The sequence below is a fragment of the Hordeum vulgare genome, chromosome 5H (assembly GCF_904849725.1).
Source record: "Hordeum vulgare subsp. vulgare chromosome 5H, MorexV3_pseudomolecules_assembly, whole genome shotgun sequence".
Taxonomy (NCBI): Eukaryota; Viridiplantae; Streptophyta; class Magnoliopsida; order Poales; family Poaceae; genus Hordeum; species Hordeum vulgare.
Genome location: NC_058522.1, coordinates 92,321,706 through 92,341,206, shown reverse-complemented (window position 1 = coordinate 92,341,206; position 19,501 = coordinate 92,321,706). Strand labels below are relative to the sequence as shown.

Sequence of the window (19,501 nt, the reverse complement as noted above, 5' to 3'; positions counted from 1 at the left end):
CCATTGTTGCGGAGCGTCGCCGTGATCTTCCCTCATGTTTACGAAAAAACCTTTTTGCGGAAACATTGCAACACCCTCCTTGTTGCGGAGCATCGTTGTAGTCTTCCCTCATCTTTGCAACTACACAGTTGTTATGGAACATTGCAACACCCTTCTTGTTGTAGAGCTTCACCATGGCCGTCCTCACGTGTGGATAAGGCTCAAACTGTGCGATCTTAGATCAAACGACAGCGTGCGAGGCGTATGTTTTTCGTGGACCAGCCGGCTGGCGGGAAGCATTTCCATTTTATAAAGCAATTTTGTAATCAAGCCGTCAATCGCAGACGAGGCCGTGGGCTCCTTCTGCTCGGGTAGTTTCTCTCACGATAAGAGGGTGGAGGAGCACCAGTTCTCCATGTCAAGCACGTAGGTAGGTTATAAGGGTCGTTTGGTCGAGCGGCACTGTATCGATGGTGCCAGTGGCATCTCAAGAACATAGATAGGTTTAGGGTTACTCGCATTGCATCAAATAAAGCTTCCGCGGTCCTAGCAATATCTCAGCAATTAGGCATGCCAAAGGGCGTGTGGAATTGTGTCATGGTCGCACCTAACAGTCAACGTGTCTCGTGTGTGTGTGTGTGTGTGTGGGAGGGGGGGGGGGGGGGGGGGGTAGCGTTGTTTTAAAGGTGGCAACACATCCAAGAATAATGACCATGCTCTAGTCCCATCTTGATAGCGTCTATGACGGCATAGAGGACTTGATGGGCTCGGTATTCTATTGACCCTTCTGCCATTTTTTCCTTTTGATTTGAAAAGTCCTTTTTTTGAACTGAAACACCTCGCATTTCATTAATCACCTCAGAGCAACCAAGTCGGCGGTCACTTCGGCGGATACAACATTTGGGAGGTTGCCCGGCCACACATGCTGATCACCATACACATCACTCCTACCGAGAGCCGTTGTTCTAAAAGAACAGGGCTGCTAGCTCATGAAGTGGAACGTTACAAATGCGAGGACAAAAAACCACTCTTGTCAATAAACGCAAACCGTAGGTGATACTTGATCTCTCATAATTTTTCTCGAATATGCATGTGTGTGTGTATCATATATTACAGAAGGAAATGTGGGAGAGCCCTCCATGGTTTAGTTACATTAGGGGTTACATGACGCTACACCGCCCTCCACCTCAAGTGCGTTATACGGACTACTCACTATGCGCCCACTCCAGTGTCACCATGAAGAACGCTTCCAGGTTTCCTCGAAGCAGACCCGCCTACATCCACACCCTGCTCTCACTCGCGATCCGGCCCAGAACCTGCTGTGGGCAGGCCGTCACTCCGTCGAAGACTATGGCATTCCTATGATTCCATATTTCCCACATGGAAAGGAGGCATGCGGTCCAAACCATCTTCACGTTGTGTCCCTACCACCCTGCCTGGTGCACCAGCCCTACAGTGCCTCTCCTGGTAACTCGTGTGCAGAATGCCTAGGGTGGAGAAGACCTTTGCCCATACCTCCCGCGGGAGAGGGCACTCGATAAGTATATGGCCAATCGTCTCAGCATGTTGGTTGCAAAAAGGGCACGAGATCGATCCAGCGTGGTAGTCGTAACAGCTTATTGAAGGCCCGAGCCTTTTGTGTCAAACATCACCTGCCCCATGCCATGGTTCTCTGTCAAGGTAACAGCGTATAAGACTAGCCATAGTGGGAAGTAACTAAGTAGTAACATCAACGCCACGTAGGTAAAAAATCTGACGTGGCAAGTAATTAATACGGAGAGAGATGGTGGTAGTAACATAGCTAGTTACCATCACATCACATATTTCAATGCATTATGTGTCTATAACCTAATAAATGCTAGTTTGCATGACACCACATGTATGTTACTCCCCATTATGAAGGTAGTAACATAGAGTAGTAACAACATTATGTTACTACTCCTAGTTACTCCCCATTATGAGCAGAAGAGTCCGGCCGCTTTAGCATGTAATGGCTCGCTCATGTTAGTTAGGCTGCCAACTGCAGCAAAGAGGACGTCACCCGTATGATCTCGTGCAACACATCCCCTGCACGAGATCCCCGTCCCGCTTGTTGCGATGTCTGATAAAAGGCTCCGTCAATGTTTACCTAGACCAGATCGACCTCGGGTTTGGCCCAACTTGATCGTGTTCACAATGACAACTTCTTCGGTGTAGCACAGAATTCCTTCCATTCAGCGATGTTCTTTGTCATGAGGAAGCAGAATTCTTGCATCGTGGCCCTAGTATGGTTATGGTATGCCTTATTTCTCTCCATCCACCAAAACCATACGAGACAAATGGCTATTAACTTTTCATCTTCCGGCAGGGCAAAAATACAAGCGAGAAGTCGTCTCGGTGATGGACACGCAAACAAAAACAGTCTAGTCTTCTCCATATCACAGGCCCTCCACATCCTCTTTACTTCCTTGCAACGCAAAAGCAGGTGGTCGCCATCTTCATTCAATCTATGGAAGACCACACAGCTTGTATCGAGTTCTTCCCCAATCTGTTCTACATTTCTCAGCATTGGATGACTATTGTGCATGAATCTCCACAAAAAGTGATGGACCTTCCCTGGGCACCTGATCTTCCAGAGATGTCACCACACCACACGATTTTCTTCACTCCCTGCTGAACTCTCACCTTGGTGTCTTGGACTTTGATGTTGTTGTAGTTCCACATGGATCCTGTAAGACTAACCTGACAGAGAACAAACCTTTCCTATTGAATTGCCAAGCAATAAAATCCTCATGGTGCTCAAAGAGAGGGGTCTGTAGGATCACTTTTGCTTCCTCCTCATTAAAGATTTGTCTAACAAGCTGTGAGTCCCTGGAGTTCGTGAGGGGGTCAATTAGCTAAGCTACTTTTGTCAGGAGGGAGTTACGATGAGGCGATCTTGGCACTCTGATCGCTCTGGAAGGGAGCCACCAGTCCTGCCAGATACGAATGTTCTCACCATCCCCTACCCACCAAACAATTCCTTCCTTCACAACCTCTAATCCTTGCAGAATGTTGTGCCATACATAGCTTATCCCGGGCATCGCCCTGGCAAAGCACATAACGAATCCGGTGTTGCACTTGACACCACACTTGACGGGCTAACATAGCCATATTGAAGGAATGTAAGTCTTTGAAACCCAGGCCACCATGTTCCTTCGGTAGTGTCATTCTGTCCCAGCAGACCCAGTGATGCTTCTGCTCATCCTCTTGGTTCGCCCACCAAAACTTGCAAATCATGTGGCTGATGCTCTCACAAAGACTTTTTGTCAAGTCAAAACAGGCCATGGTATAGGTAGGAATAGCTTGCGCGACAGCCTTAATCAATATTGCCTTTCCCTTCCTCTACAAAAGCTTGATCTTATACCCTTGCAGCAATTTCCAGATTCTATCCCGGATATACTCGAAGCACTTCTGGCACGATCTTCCCACGTAGCAGGGCAAACCAAGATACTTGTCGTGTTTCCCATGTAGTCCCAATAAGTGAAGAAGATGCAATTTTCTCCAATTGGATGTGTTCTTACTAAAAAGTACAACTGATTTCTCATGGTTAATAGTTTGACCAGAGCCCCTCTCGTACACCTCAAGTATATTGTTAACTGCTGCTACACTTTCCTCGTAGCTTCCATACAGAGTAAAGAGTCATCTGCAAATAGTAGGTGTGTTACCATTGGCGCCGTTAATTTGTCCAGTAGCTTCAACGCGGTTTAGTAACGTTGATGGGCCTTTTGCGCACAACAAAAATAAGTAAGGAGAGATCGGGTCGCCCTGCTTCAAACCCCGGCCCAGTACCATAGTATCCGTACTTGAATTATTGATCTTGAACCTGAACTAAACCATGCACATACATTTGTTTATCAATGCCACAAACTCAGTTGAGAAACCCAGTTGAATCATAACTTTCTCTAGGGAGGATCACTCCACTCTATCATAGGCCTTACTCATGTCCAGTTTTAGCGTGGCATAGCAAGCAGCTCCTGACCTTTTCCTCTTCAGAGAACGCGTCATCTCATAAGCTAGGATGGTGTTGTACGAGATAAGCCTACTAGGGACAAAGGCACTCTGATTAGGCGAGATTATTTCTCCCAAAATGCATTTCAGCCAGTTAGCCAAGACCTTGGACACGAATTTATACACAACGTTACAGAGGCTAACAGGGCGTAGATCCTTCAATCTCTCTGGGTTTTGAACCTTTGGAATAAACACCACTAGGGTGTCATTCCATCCCTCCGGTATATTGTCGCCTTGTAACACCTGTAAAACCTCTCATACAACATCATCACCAATCAGCTACCAATAATGTTTGTAGAAGATAGCCCGAAGGCCATCCACTCCTGGAGCTTTAAGATCCCCAATACTATCCAAAGCTATTTTAACTTCCTCAGTCGTGAACTCAGCCATAAAAAACTTTCATTTGGGTGGATACCTTGGGGGTGATATGATTAAGAATTTCTGCTGCGTTTGCAGTTGTGCACCTGCCATGGGAGTAAACAAGGTAGTAAAATACTCCCTGTCTCAAAATAAGTGACTCAACTTTGTACTAGTTCTAGTATAAAATTGTACTAAGCTTGAGTCACATATTTTGAGACGGGGGTAGTAATTAGTAAGGGCCTTCAAACCCTCCTCCCCGGCCACCTCCACACCATCCTCCCTCTGCAATTCTATTCTTATTAACTAGTATCCATATTAAGTGTCTCTCAAACGACACATTCTATTTTTATTAACTATTTCCTCCGTTTCTTTTTAGTCCGCATGTAAGATTTGGTCAAAGTCAAACTTTATAAACTTTGACTAACTTTACGGAACAAAATATTAACATTCATAATATGAAATCAATATTACTAGATGCATCATGATATTAACTTTCATAGCATATAGGTTTAGTATTGTAGATGTTGATATCTTTTGATATATATTTGATCAAACTTTGCATAGCTTGACTTTGACCAAATTTTATATGCGGACTAAAAAGAAATGGAGGAAGTACTATCCATATCAAGTGTCACTCAAACGGATGTCGTTTGAGCGACACTTAATATGGGTATCGACTGTCAATGCATCACCAGTTACAATCAGAACTACGGAATGTGGGATACAATAGAGGGATGGTTGGTGCGATGAAAGAAACTCACCATCTATTTGAGTTCATGCCCTTGCTCTCACCATACAAGTTTTTAAGTCTTGATTCTCCTCTAGACCTTACAATTCTGTCCGGATACTACCTTAGCCATCATGGCCTATTGTGCTGCAAAAATTGAGGTCAGAATCGTGTGCTTCTCAACAGAAATTGTGGAAATGCCAAAAGTCCAAAAGCAATTAAATTTGAAGAAATAATACATTCAAGGTTGATGGAAATTGAAAGTGCGAACCCAAAGAAGGCCGGTGAAGAAACTCAGATTCCGCCTTTAGCTCACGCAATGCTAGTAGCTACGATCAAATGAGATTTATTTTTTACACATCTTCAGGTACCTTTAACTGTTTCAAAACCATCACAAAGGGTGAGGACCATCCTGGTTACAGTAGTAATGAGTAGGTCCATAATAACCAGTTGATCCTTCACTTAGATAGTGAGAAGGTTACAGTGGCATTGAAAATTACAGTACATTTAGTTTCTTTTCCACAGACCGCAATGCCATCCGTAGCCTACAGTAGAGGTAAAATTAACCACCGTGCAGTGTGGAGATGAAGACAACCACGTCCTTATCTTCCAACTCTGCATCAAGGCCACCACACAACTCCCAGTCGCAGTCATTTATAAGGACAAGAACACCAGGCCTCCTGCAAGCATACAGTTTTCAGATCATGAAGCTAATTAACTGGGCTGTTACACTGACAACGCATGCACTGTGCTACAAGGAAAAAAAAACTAAGCAGCATATTCCCAGTTTCCTTAGTGATGTAACGTGTAACCCCTTTTGCGGTGGTCGAAGTAACATATATAGTCCTTCCAAAACATTAGCAAGTAAAATTACTTATGTCGTCATTGAGAAAGGTTTCAGTTCTCATGAATACTATTAGATTGATAAATAGCATAGTCCTGTTATCAAAAAGTACAGAAAGGACACAATTATTATTCAACTCCAAAGAAATGGTTGAAGTTTCTTCCATGAAATAGTTGAAACAGCATGGGTTTGGTTTGTCCCCAAATCAACCACTATAATGTCTTCGTAATGCGCAGGAATTTAACAATTGGTTGGATTTTTGACAATTTTTTGTGATCGCTATCGCCAGTTGGACTTTCGTCACTTCCTACGCATTTTTCTTACCAAACTTGAGCAACCAAAACATTGCAAACCTCCTAAAGATTCAAAACTTCCACCAAATTATGGCGCTTCAGTATCCATAGTTTGGCTCCTACAAACTAGAATCACCACATGCAGTGCAAGTTGCAGTTCCAGATATCATGGTTGGTTTAGGCTGCATGAGGAATTACAGTGGATTACGATAATCTCGTTTTCTCAAACAATTTCTATCTATTTAAGATTTTTTGCTGACAAACATTTCTCTACTTTCATGGCTATTGTAGTATTCTTCCACAGAAAAGTACTATATTAATTAAGTTAATCACAACACTCGTCGGCAACCATAAACTGAGCCTTAAGAGCCTCCATCTTCCACCAATGAAAGTACTCGCCAGTTATCCGTATATATTCATTTCCACTTCTTCTTTGAAGTACTCATACTAGTTATTCTTCTTTGAAGTACTCATACTAGTTATCAGTTCTCATGGTTTTCTGTTGGATTTCATCTCTGGCCTACCCTAACTTGCTTGGGACAAAAGGCTTTGTGCTTGTTGTTGACTCACACTAGTTATCACATAGGCACCAGGCTGAAGTGATAAACTAGAGAATCTGATAGCACAAATCCTGGACGGCAACAAGGTCTCCAGACACTTCCGCCAAAAGGAAAGGCTCCAGCAACTCCATGCAAAAGCACTAACTCAATCATTAAATCGTCTGCACAAGCGAATGAAACAAAAAAAAGAGAAACCATACACAGAATCATCCTTGATGAACATCTCAGGCCGCTCCTTGATCAAATTGGACTTCACCCAAGAGAGCAACCCCTTCATCGTGGCCTACAAAAGTACCAAAATTCCACACAACAATGTAAGGTTCTATAGTAACCACACTGCAAGTACGATAAGCAGTCTCTCCTGAGATCAAGCACCTTGTCTTCACCGTCCCTGGGCTGGACATCCACCTTGTGTACCTTGGTGGATTTCTCTAGCAGAAGCTCCAGACCGCCCCTGAAATATGAATGGTTTTAAATAGTGGATAGCGGGCTGGTAGCGGACTGGGTTCCGCGTAGCGGAATGCGGATAGCAGGCGATATTGCGGGCGCTATGTCCGCATAGCGAACTTATAAAAATACTAGATTATTGTTTATATCACTAGAACATGAACAAAAAGTATTGACATTTAATATGAGTGATAGCGCTCGCTATTGCGCTAGCGCTATTGCGGATGCAATAGCGGATGCTATCTTCGCTATTTAAAACTAATCACATCAACCCCATAAAAACGACAAATGCTGGAGTAATAAACACAAAGAGAAAAGCAAACGAACGAAAGAGAGAAAGATTACCCGAATTCAAGAGTGAGATGCATGGCTGAAGGACAGAAGCGATGCAGATTGATTGGGTTTTAGAATTTCCTTGTTGGAATCAGGCCAAGAGAAAAGTGAAGATAAAAGGCAGAAGGGGACAGGGTTGCGGAAAAGGGAAGCCGGTAGTTAAGTTGTTGGAAGCGTTGGAGGCGTGCAAGATTGCACGGTGTGGTCGGCAGCGGAGAGCGGTGTTGCAGTGGAGGGCTTCGGCAGCGGAGGAGGAGGAGTGTACGGCGGTGTGTGGGCGGCGGCGGCGTGCTCGAGTACCTGTTCGAGTGGGATTAGGTTAGCTTTATTTTTTGAGAGAAATTAGGTTATTAGCTAGCAGTCAGCGGCGGGGCCAGGATTAGAGCAAAGCCCGGGCCTAAAAAAAATTCAACATGGAAAAACTTTGGCACTTATAACTACCCAAAAACTCATCATGACATTTAGAAGAAGACCATATGTGATAACATACAAAGTAAATTTTAATTGTTCAATAATTCTAGAATTTAACCTCAGTACTTAACAATCAAACAAAAGAGATAAAATATGAAAAAACTGAAACCCCAGGTGTAGACTCTTCCACTGCCGACAACGATGAAAAATATCTCTTCATCTTCTATTTTTGTAACATGAAAAGAATTGACAACAAAATGCTCCAGTTTCAAATCAACAATGCATGTGGCATATAGGCACAGTTGGTTCAAGTTTCTGCTACAACATGAGATGACTGAATAGTTGGTTCAAGTTTCAATTAAAACCTTCTTCATACATAGACAGGGGCTATACGTAGATACATACTCACTGAAAGATTGACTCTTGGAGTCTTGGTTGGTTCGAGTTTCTGCTACAATTCGAATCAGGTAAATAGTTGGTTCAAGTTTCAATTAAACACAAAAGGAACAGAGCAGGTATTGAAATCTTGAATTGACTCATAGCCGACAAATCGTAGCATTATATATCTGAGAAAATTACCTGTCGTCTGGACGGACGGACTGCTGGTTGCGCGGGGAGACGGGGAGTAGGGGAGAGGCCGGAGTAGAGGCTGTAGAGCGGCGGCGGCGTCCGCCTAGACCTAGAGGCTAGAGCAGCACCGGCTGTCCTGACAGGACGGCCGCCTGGCTGGGGAGCTTGGGGGGCAGGGGTGGGGGGAAGTCGAAAGGCAGGGGGCGGGGCAGTCCCTGGCAGGAGTGTGGGGGCAGTCGCCGGCAGCCGGCGGCGCGGCGCACTGGCAGGTGTCGCGGTCGCCCTCCCTCCGTCCCTCGCGTGCGTTCGTGCGAACTGCTTCTAGGTCGTACGTCCGTCGTGGGCTCTCGTGGCTGAGTGTGAATCGGTAGCTGGGCGCCTGGGCCTTGGCTATGTCGTCGGCTAGGTTGCGGACCTATATGGAGAAGAGGCACGGCCCAGGCACGCCCTGGGGGCCTGGGGTTCAGATCCGGCGCGCCTTTAAAACATGTTAATCATGCATTTCAAAAATATTAAATGTGTATAGAAAACTGTTAATAAAGTATTTGAAAATGTTAAATACAAATGTTGACCATGTCTTAAAAATATATAAACTTGTATTGTATTAAAAAATGTTAAAACTTGCATGTGCAAAATGTTAATCAAGTTTTTGAAAAACGTTAAATGTATATAGAAAAATGGATGACCGCGTATTAAAAAATTATAATATTTCATTTAGAATATCTTAATCAAACATTAGAAAAGTATTAAATGCATGTAAGAAAGTGTTAACCATGCATTAAAAAACTAGCTTGGCACTTTAAAAACAATAATCAATCATTTGAAAATGTTAAAAATGTATATACAAAATTGTTAACCATTTATTAGAAAAAATGCTAATCCTTTTATAAAAAAATGTTAATCAAGGAATTGAAAAATATCTAAAACGTGTATGGAATTTTTTTACCAAGTACTTAAAAAATGTTAAACTTGTATTTGAAAATGTTAAACGGGCATTAGAAAATTTCTATACTAAAAATGTAGAATGAAAACGAAGAAGAATAAAATGAAAATCAAAAAAGAAACAAAGAAAAAATTGAAGAAATAAGTGAAAAGTATAAAAAATCTATGATAAACGATAAAGAAACAACGAAAACTAAAAAACCATTGAAAACCAAGAAAAAATGAAAAAGGAAATGAAAAAGGAAGGAAAATGAGAAAATGAAGAAGAAAAATTATATGAAAAAATGATAAATAAATAAATAAAAGTTATATTCAAGAATAAAAGAAACCAAAAAAATAAAGAAAATAACAAACAAGTGAAAACCAAGGAAAAACAAAGAAAGCAGAAGTTATATCAAGCAATAAGAAAAACCAATGAAAACGAGTGAAAAACAAAAAGATCAAAAAAAGGAACCGAAGCAGCATCGAATATGCAGCAATCGATCAACAGCGAGTGAGTAAATGTGCTAATAGCTCGGCCCACTCGCGATGCGCTTGATGTGAGAGCTTGTTCCAGCTTGCTATACATAAGATATATCTCTCGCTGGAGATCGTCCTAGCAGTTGTGGACTGTAATTGGGTCATACATGTTGGGGAACGTTGCATGGGAACAAAAAAATTCTACGCACACGAAGACCTATCATGATGATGATCATCTACGAGAGGGAGATCAGATCCACATACCCTTGTAGATCGCTAAGCGGAAGCGTTAATAAACGCGGTTGATGTAGTGGTACGTCTTCACGATCCGTTCCACGAACCGTCCCACGATCCGTCCCACGAACCGTCTCGTGATCCGTCCTGATCAAGTGCTGAACAGACGGCACCTCCGCGTTCCGCACACATACAGCTCGATGACGATCTCCGCCTTCTTGATCCAGCAAGAGAGACAAGGATGTAGATGAGTTCTCCGGCAGCGTGACGGCGCTCCGGTGGTGGTGGTGATCTATTCCTGCAGGGCTTCGCCCGAGCTCCGCAGAAAACTAATCTAGAGGAAGAACTACGATCTAGAGGAGAGGGCGGCACGTGGCAAAGTTGTGTCTCAAAAAGCCCTAAACCTCTAGTATATATAGGAGTAGGGAGGAGGCAGCCTTGGCGCCACAAGGGAATCTCCCTTGGGTCGGCCGAAGTGGAGGAGGGAGGAGTCCTCCTCCAATCCCACTTGGATTAGGACTCCTTCCTTAATTTCCCACCTCTTTTTGATTTTTCACTTTTTCCTCATGGGCTTTCCTTGGATGACTTTTTCAGTTCATTATGCCTTATTGCACATCCAATAAACCCACGTGGACCCCTTGGGGCGTCGTGGGCCTACCCAGTGGGCCCCAGAACCCATTCGTCACTCCCGGCACACTGCCGACAATGCCCGAAAACCTTCCGGAATCCAAATACCAACTTCCTATATATCAATCTTCGTTTCCGGACCATTCCGAAAGTCCTCTGATGTCCGGGGTCTCATCCGGGACTCCGAACAAAACTTTGGTCACTAACACATATAACTCAACTATACTGAAACGTCACCGAACCTTAAGTGTGCACACCCTACGGGTTCGAGAACTATGCAGACATGACCTCACACACTCTCCTGTCAATAACCAACAACAGGACTTGGATGTCCATATTGGCTCCTTGATACGTCCATTTTGCATCATGCTTTCATTTTGATATTTATTGCTTTTTGGGCTGTTATATTACTTGTGGTACCATATTTATGCCTTTTCTCTCTTATTTTGCAAGATTTATTTGAAGAGGGAGAATTCACGCAGCTGGAATTCTCGACTGGAAAAGGAGCAAATCTTAGTCCACTATTCTTCACATCTCCAAATGCCCTGAAAATTTACATGGATTTTTTTGGGATTATATAAAAAATACTGGGCGAAAGAACTACCGGAGGGGGGCTGCCAGGGCGCCACAAGCCCTGCCACCGCCACCACCCCCTGCTGGCGGGGTGGGGGCTTGTGGGCTCCCTGACGGCCCACTAGCCCCCCTCTTTTCCTATATGAAGGGTTTTGGTCCAGAAAAAATCATACGGGAGCTTTTTCGTGGTTTCGCCGCCGCCACGAGGCGGAACTTGAGCAGATCCAATGTAGAGCTCCGACAGGAAGATCCTGTCGGGGAAACTTCCCTCCCGGAGGGGGAAATCGTCGCCATCGTCATCACCAACACTCCTCTCGTCGGAGGGGAGGCATCTTCATCAACATCTTCATCAGCACCATCTCCTCTCCGATCCTAGTTCATCTCTTGTAACCAATCTTCCTATCATGACTCCGATTGGTACTTGTAAGGTTGCTAGTAGTGTTGATTACGCTTTGTAGTTGATGCTAGTTGGATTACTTGGTGGAAGAGTTTATGTTCAGATCCTTGATGCTATTCATTACACCTCTGATCATGATTATGATTATGTTTTATGAGTAGTTACTTTTGTTCCTGAGGTCATGGGATAAGTCATGCTGATAATAGTCATGTGAATTTGATATTCGTTTGGTATTTTGATATGATGTATGTTGTCTTTTCCTCTAGTGGTGTTATTTGAACGTCGACTACATAACACTTCACCATATTTGGGCCTAGAGGAAGGCATTGGGGAGTAGTAAGTAGATGATGGGTTGCTGGAGTGACGGAAGCTTAAACCCCAGTCTATGCGTTGCTTCGTGAGGGGCTGATTTGGATCCACTAGTTTAATGCTATGGTTAGACTTTGTCTTAATTCTTCTTTTGTAGTTGCGGATGCTTGCGAGAGGGGTTAATCATAAGTGGGATGCTTGTCCAAGTAAGGGCAGTACCCAAGCGCCGGTCCACCCACATATCAAACTATCAAAGTAACGAACGCGAATCATATGAACATGATGAAACTAGCATGACAGAAATTACCGGGTGTCCTCGGGAGCGTTTTTCCTCCTATAAGACTTTGTTCAGGCTTGTACCTTGCTACAAAAGGGATTGGGCCACTTGCTGCACCGTTGCTACTACTTGTTACTTGTTACTTTTTGCTTGCTACGTTTCACCTCGCTACACAATCACTTGTTACCGCTACTTTCAGTGCTTGCAGTTATTACCTTGCTGAAATCCGTTTATCACAGCCTTCTGCTCCTCGTTGGGTTCGACACTCTTACTTATCGAAAAGACTACGATTGATCCCCTATACTTGTGGGTCATCAAGACTCTTTTCTGGCACCGTTGTCGGGGAGTGAAGTGCCTTTGGTAAGTGGAAATTGGTAAGGAAACATTTATATACTCTGCTGAAATTTATTGTCACTTGTCACTATGGAAACTGTTCCTTTGAGGAGTTTGTTCGGGGTATCTTCACCACGAACTGAAGCACGAGGATTTGTTCCTCAACTTGAGGTACCTACTGAAAATATCTTTTTATGAAATTCCTTCGGGTATGCTTGAGAAACTGCTGGCTAATCCTTTTACAGGAGATGGATCTTCACATCCAAACTTGCATCTAATCTATGTAGATGAAGTTTGTGGTTTATTTAAGCTTGCAGGTTTGCCCGAGGATGAGGTAAAGAAGAAATTCTTTCCTTTATCTTTGAAGGATAATGCGTTGACATGGTATAAGCTATGTGATGATACTGGATCATGGGGCTACAATCGGTTGAAATTGGAATTTCATCAAAAGTTCTATCCTATGCATTTAGTACATCGTGATTAGAACTTTATTTATAAATTTTGGCCTCGTGACAGGGAAAACATAGCTCAAGCTTGGGGGAGGCTTAAATCAATGATATATTCATGCCCCAATCATGAGCTCTCGAGAGAAATCATCACTCAAAACTTTTATGCTCGGCTTTCTCATGAAGATCGTACCATGCTTGACATTTCTTGTACCGGTTCTTTTATGAAGAAGGATATTGATCACAAGTGGAATTTATTGGAGAGAATCAAACGCAACTCTGAAGATTGGGAGCTGGAGGAAGGTAAGGAGTCAGGTATGAATTTCCAGTTTGATTGCGTTAAATCTTTTGTTGACACAAACACTTCTAGAGATTTTAGCGCTAAGTATGGACTTGACTCTGAGATAGTAGCTTCTCTACGTGAATCTTTTGCTGCTCATGTTGATCTTCCCAAAGAGAAGTGGTTTAAATATCATCCTCCTGTAGAAAGAAACATAGCCAAAACCAATATAGTTGAGGAGAAAATCATTGCTTTTAGTGATCCTGTTGTTCCCTGTGCTTACACTGAGAAACCACCATACCCTGCTAGGATAAAGGATTATTCTAAAGCTCCAACTGTGATACGTAGGGGTTACATTAGACCACTTGCACCCCCTGAGGAGATTAGAGTTGAACCTAGTGTGGCTATTATCAAAGATCTCTTAGACGAAGACGTAGACGGGCATGTTATCAAATTCTGTGAGGACTCCGCTAGAATTGCTAAACCTCACGCGAAAGACAAACACGGACCTGTAGTTGGCCTACCCGTTGTTTCTGTCAAGATAGGAGATCACTGTTACCATGGTTTATGTGATATGGGAGCTAGTGTTAGTGCAATACCCCGTTCTCTATATGATGAAATCAAAGATGAGATTGCACCTGGTGAGTTAGAACCCATTGATGTCACTATTACGCTAGCTAATAGAGACACTATTTGCCCTCTGGGAATTGTGAGAAACGTAGAAGTCCTGTGTGGTAAGACGAAGTATCCTACTGATTTCTTCGTCCTTGGTACTGCACAAGATAGCTTTTGTCCCATCATATTTGGTAGACCCTTTCTCAACACTGTCAATGCTCACATTGATTGCATTAAGCAGACCGTCACAGTTAGTTTCGAGGGTGTGTCTCATGAATTTAACTTCTCCAAGTTTGGAAGACAACCCCATGAAAAAGAGTCGTCTGGAAGGGATGAAATCATTGCTCTTGCCTCTATTGCCGTACCTCCTACGGATCCTTTAGAGCAATATCTTCTTGAGCATGAAAATGATATGCATATGGAGGAGAGAGATGAGATAGATAAAATTGTCTTAGAACAATATCCTATCCTCAGGAATAATCTGCATGTTGAACTGCTTGGGGATCCTCCCCCACCAGAGGGTGATCCTGTGTTCGAGCTTAAACAGCTGCTTGATACTCTTAAGTATGCCTATATTGATGAGAAGGAGATATATCATGTCATTATTAGTGCCCTCCTCTCAGAGCACGAAGAGAAGAAGTTACTAAGGACTCTGAGGAAGCACCATGCTGCTATCGGATATACTCTTGATGATCTTAAGGGTATTAGTCCCACTCTATGTCAACACAAGATTAAAATTGATCCTGACTTCAAACCAGTTGCTGATCATCAAAGGAGATTAAATCCTAAGATGAAAGAGGTCGTTGGAAAAGAAATATTAAAGCTTCTGGAAGCAGGAATCATTTATCATGTTGCTCATAGTGATTGGGTAAGTCCAGTACATTGCGTACCCAAGAAGGGAGGTATCACCGTCGTTCCTAATGATAAGGATGAACTAATCCCACAAAGGATTATTACCGGCTATAGGATGGTGATAGACTTCGAGAAACTGAACAAGGCAACCAGGAAAGATCATTATCCTTTGTCGTTTATCGACCAAATGCTAGAAAGGCTATCAAAGCACACACACTTCTGCTTTCTAGACGGTTATTCACGTTTCTCGCAAATACCTGTTGCACAATCTGATGAGGAGAAAACCACTTTCACCTGCCCCTTCAGTACCTTTGCTTATAGACGTATGCCTTTTGGCTTATGCAATGCACCTGCCACCTTTCAAAGATGTATGATGGCTATATTCTCTGACTTTTGTGAAAAGATTGTCGAGGTTTTCATGGATGACTTCTCCGTTTACGGGTCTTCCTTTGATGATTGCCTCAGCATCCTTGATCGAGTCTTACGGAGATGCAAAGAAACCAACCTCGTCTTGAATTGGGAGAAGTGCCACTTTATGGTTAATGAAGGCATTGTCTTAGGACACAAAATCTCCGAAAGAGGCATTGAAGTTGATAAGGCTAAGGTTGATGCAATTGAGAAAATGCCTTGCCCCACAGATATCAGAGGTATATGAAGTTTCCTAGGTCATGCTGGTTTCTAGAAGGTTCATTAAAGACTTCTCTAAGATTTCTAGGCCTCTTACCAACCTCTTGCAGAAGGATGTTCCTTTTGTTTTTGATGAGGATTGTGAGGAAGCCTTTGAAATACTTAAGAAGGCTTTGATAACCGCACCTATTGTTCAACCACCTGACTGGAACTTGCCCTTTGAAATCATGTGTGACGCTAGTGATTATGTTGTTGGTGGTGTTCTAGGACAAATAGTTGACAAGAAGTTGAATGTTATTCACTACGCTAGTAAAACTCTAGACAGTGCCCAAAGAAACTATGCCACTACGGAGAAGGAATTTTTAGCAGTCATGTTTGCATGTGAACAGTTCAGATCTTACATAGTTGACTCCAAAGTCACTATTCACTCTGATCATGCTGCTATTAAGTACCTTATGGAGAAGAAGGACGCTAAGCCTAGACTAATCAGATGGGTTCTCCTGCTACAGGAATTTGATTTGCACGTCGTTGACCGAAAGGGTGCTGATAACCCTGTAGCAGATAACTTGTCAAGGCTAGAGAATGTCCTTGACGACCCACTACCTATTGATGACAGCTTTCCTGATGAGCAACTGAATGTCATCCGCACTTCACATAGTGCACCGTGGTATGCTGATTATGCAAATTATATTGTAGCCAAATACATACCACCCAGTTTCACCTATCAGCAAAATAAGAAATTCTTCTTTGATTTGAGACACTACTTTTGGGATGATCCTCACCTTTATAAGGAAGGAGTAGATGGTGTTATTAGACGTTGTGTGCCTGAACATGAACAGGGACAGATCCTGCAGAAGTGTCATTACGAAGCCTACGGAGGACACCATGCTGGAGATAGAACTGCCCATAAGGTATTTGATGGGGTCATAGTCCTAGGGTAGGGTCATAGGCCTGTCATATAGGTCCTACCCAATGACTACCCCTCACAAAGGACAAGGCCCTAGTCAGTCCCGACTGAATTAAGAGGTCCCCATCATCCAGTCGGTAACAGGTCCTCAACCATCCAGTCGGAGACTAGCATTCGGAGGATACCAAGCTAACCAACTGGCTACACTCGGTACATCGTAACCTCTCTGGAGGGAAACTGCCGTACGTTTCCGGGTGCATTTATTAGCATTTAGAGCATACGTTACCTGTAACGTACGCATTCAATTCCCACTACTCCACCCCTGTACCGGAACCGTTGTGGAGGGCAGCGCACTCTATATAAGCCGCCCTCCCCCACTGGTAGAGGGGTTAGCAAATCATTGTATTCCATATTCCACTCGACAGCAAGCTCCGAGAGCACTGAGACGTAGGGCTGTTACCTCCACCGCTGAGGGGCCTGAACTCATACAACCTCGCCGTAGCTAGGACTCTGCCCATCTCATTCGTACCCTACACATCTACTGTCAGGCTTATACCCACGACAGTTGGCGCCCAGGCGATCTGGTGCTCCGAGTGGATCAGCAAAGACCTCACAAGTTGGCTCCGGCCTCGGAATGACCCTTCATCATCTCCAAGGTGCTGAACAATGGAGCATACAGACTCTACAACATCAAGAGGGAGACAGACGAGCCGCGTGCATGGAACGGAGATCTCCTAAAGCACTTCTACACGTGACCGTCGACTGAAGCAATGTAAAAAACAAGTGTTGGCGAAATAATATAAAACAGATTGAGTTTTTTGCAGGTTCAAAGTTCTTCCGCGGTCGCAGACTTCGGTCTGGGCTTAGCTGCGATCCAGAATCGCCTAAGTATTAACCTTCTCCGAGTGTGCTCTACACGTCACACTCGGGGGCTTAGCTGCGATCCAGAATCGTCTAAGTATTAACCTTCTCCGAGTGTGCACTACACGTCACACTCGGGGGCTTAGCTGCGATCCAGAATCGCCTAAGTATTAACCTTCTCCGAGTGTGCACTACACGTCACACTCGGGGGCTTAGCTGCGATCCAGAATCGCCTAAGTATTAACCTTCTCCGAGTGTGCACTACACGTCACACTCGGGGGCTTAGCTGCGATCCAGAATCGCCTAAGTATTAACCTTCTCCGAGTGTGCACTACACGTCACACTCGGGGGCTTAGCTGCGATCCAGAATCGCCTAAGTATTAACCTTCTCCGAGTGTGCACTACGCGTCACACTCGGGGGCTTAGCTGCGATCCAGAGTCGCCTAAGTATTAACCTTCTCCGAGTGTGCACTACACGTCACACTCGGGGGCTTAGCTGCGATCCAGAGTCGCCTAAGTATTAACCTTCTCCGAGTGTGCACTACACGTCACACTCGGGGGCTTAGCTGCGATCCAGAATCGCCTAAGTATTAACCTTCTCCGAGTGTGCACTACACGTCACACTCAGGGGCTTAGCTGCGATCCAGAATCGCCTAAGTATTAACCTTCTCCGAGTGTGCACTACACGTCACACTTGGGGGCTTAGCTGCGATCCAGAATCGCCTAGGTATTAACCTTCTCCGAGTGTGCACTACACGTCACACTCGGGGGTTAGCTGCGATCCAGAATCGCCTAAGTATTAACCTTCTCCGAGTGTGCACTACACGTCACACTCGGGGGCTTAGCTGCAATCCAGAATCGTCTAAGTATTAACCTTCTCCGAGTGTGCACTACACGTCACACTCGGGGGCTTAGCTGCGATCCAGAATCGCCTAAGTATTAACCTTCTCCGAGTGTGCACTACACGTCACACTCGGGGGCTTAGCTGCGATCCAGAGTCGCCTAAGTATTAACCTTCTCCGAGTGTGCACTACACGTCACACTCGGGGGCTTAGCTGCGATCCAGAATCGCCTAAGTATTAACCTTCTCCGAGTGTGCACTACACGTCACACTCGGGGGCTTAGCTGCGATCCAGAATCGCCTAAGTATTAACCTTCTCCGAGTGTGCACTACACGTCACACTCGGGGGCTTAGCTGCGATCCAGAATCGCCTAAGTATTAACCATCTCTGAGTGTGCACTACACGTCACACTCGGGGGCTTAGCTGCGATCCAGAATTGCCTAAGTATTAACCATCTCCGAGTGTGCAGTACACGTCACACTCGGGGGCTTAGCTGCGATCCAGAATCGCCTAAGTATTAACCTTCTCCGAGTGTGCACTACACGTCACACTCGGGGGCTTAGCTGCGATCCAGAATCGCCTAAGTATTAACCTTCTCCGAGTGTGCACTACACGTCACACTCGGGGGCTTAGCTGCGATCAAGAATTGCCTAAGTACTAACCATCTCCGAGTGTGCACTACCCGTCACACTCGGGGGCTTAGCTGCGATCAAGAATCGCCTAAGTATTAACCTTCTCCGAGTGTACTTTTAATGTCACACTCGGAGACTTAGGGAATTCCACGGACCCTCAATGAGGCTCACGCAGATGTCAAAACAACTGACATGTTCCGAATGTTTGCCTTTGGCTTCACCAAGAAACGCCAAACAAAAACCCGAATCAAAATTGCAACAGAAGAGCAAAAATTCCATTCAAAGCTCTAGCAAAGATAGTTTACTCGGTGCGGATCAAGCTTACCCGCACCGATCTAAGAATGTGACGGCCAACTGCAGTGGCCAAAGTTTCTTACGGATTAACACTCGGCATACCGAGGATAAAGTTTTTTCACGCGTCAGCTGGGTCAGTGCCAAGGCTGGAGGGCTCCACGAAGGTGTCCAAGTCGATTCCGTCGGCGATGCGGGTAGCACTCTCAAGGAACGTCTCCATGAAGTCTTCGAATCGAAGCTTCTTCGTGTTGGCGACCTTTAGTGTCTTCAACTTCTCCTCGCGCACCTCCTTGCAATGGACTCGGACCAGGGACAGAGCAACATCCGCACCGCAACGAGCTGCAGATTTCTTCCACGACTGCACTCGGTTGGGAATCTCCTCCAGTCGGGCCATCAGGTTCTCCATCTCCTGCCGCGACTCATCCTCTGGCCAAAGTTCCT

At 44.5% G+C, this 19,501-nt stretch overlaps 1 protein-coding gene across 1 annotated transcript; it reads right to left on the bottom strand.

Annotated features, from left to right (window-relative positions):
• Window positions 1-5,425: 5,425 nt before the first annotated feature.
• LOC123396518 (ubiquitin-related modifier 1 homolog) lies at window positions 5,426-8,942 on the bottom strand. Its single transcript, XM_045091436.1, has 5 exons — window positions 8,563-8,942; window positions 7,585-7,872; window positions 7,168-7,246; window positions 6,993-7,075; window positions 5,426-5,775 (listed from the first exon to the last, which is right to left on the bottom strand). The coding sequence occupies exons 2-5, from the start codon at window positions 7,605-7,607 to the stop codon at window positions 5,658-5,660; spliced, it is 303 nt and encodes a 100-aa protein (XP_044947371.1). The 5' UTR covers window positions 7,608-7,872; window positions 8,563-8,942; the 3' UTR covers window positions 5,426-5,657.
• Window positions 8,943-19,501: the final 10,559 nt, after the last annotated feature.

What these genes read in the sequence shown, in the direction of transcription:
- LOC123396518 (XM_045091436.1), bottom strand. Translation starts at nt 7,607, where the DNA reads ATGCATCTCACTCTTGAATTCGG. An exon ending in CATCTCACTCTTGAATTCGG is followed by an intron (nt 7,247 to 7,584) that starts GTAATCTTTCTC and finishes TTCATATTTCAG; the next exon opens with GGGCGGTCTGGAGCTTCTGC. An exon ending in TTCATCAAGGATGATTCTGT is followed by an intron (nt 5,776 to 6,992) that starts GTATGGTTTCTC and finishes GTATGCTTGCAG; the next exon opens with GAGGCCTGGTGTTCTTGTCC.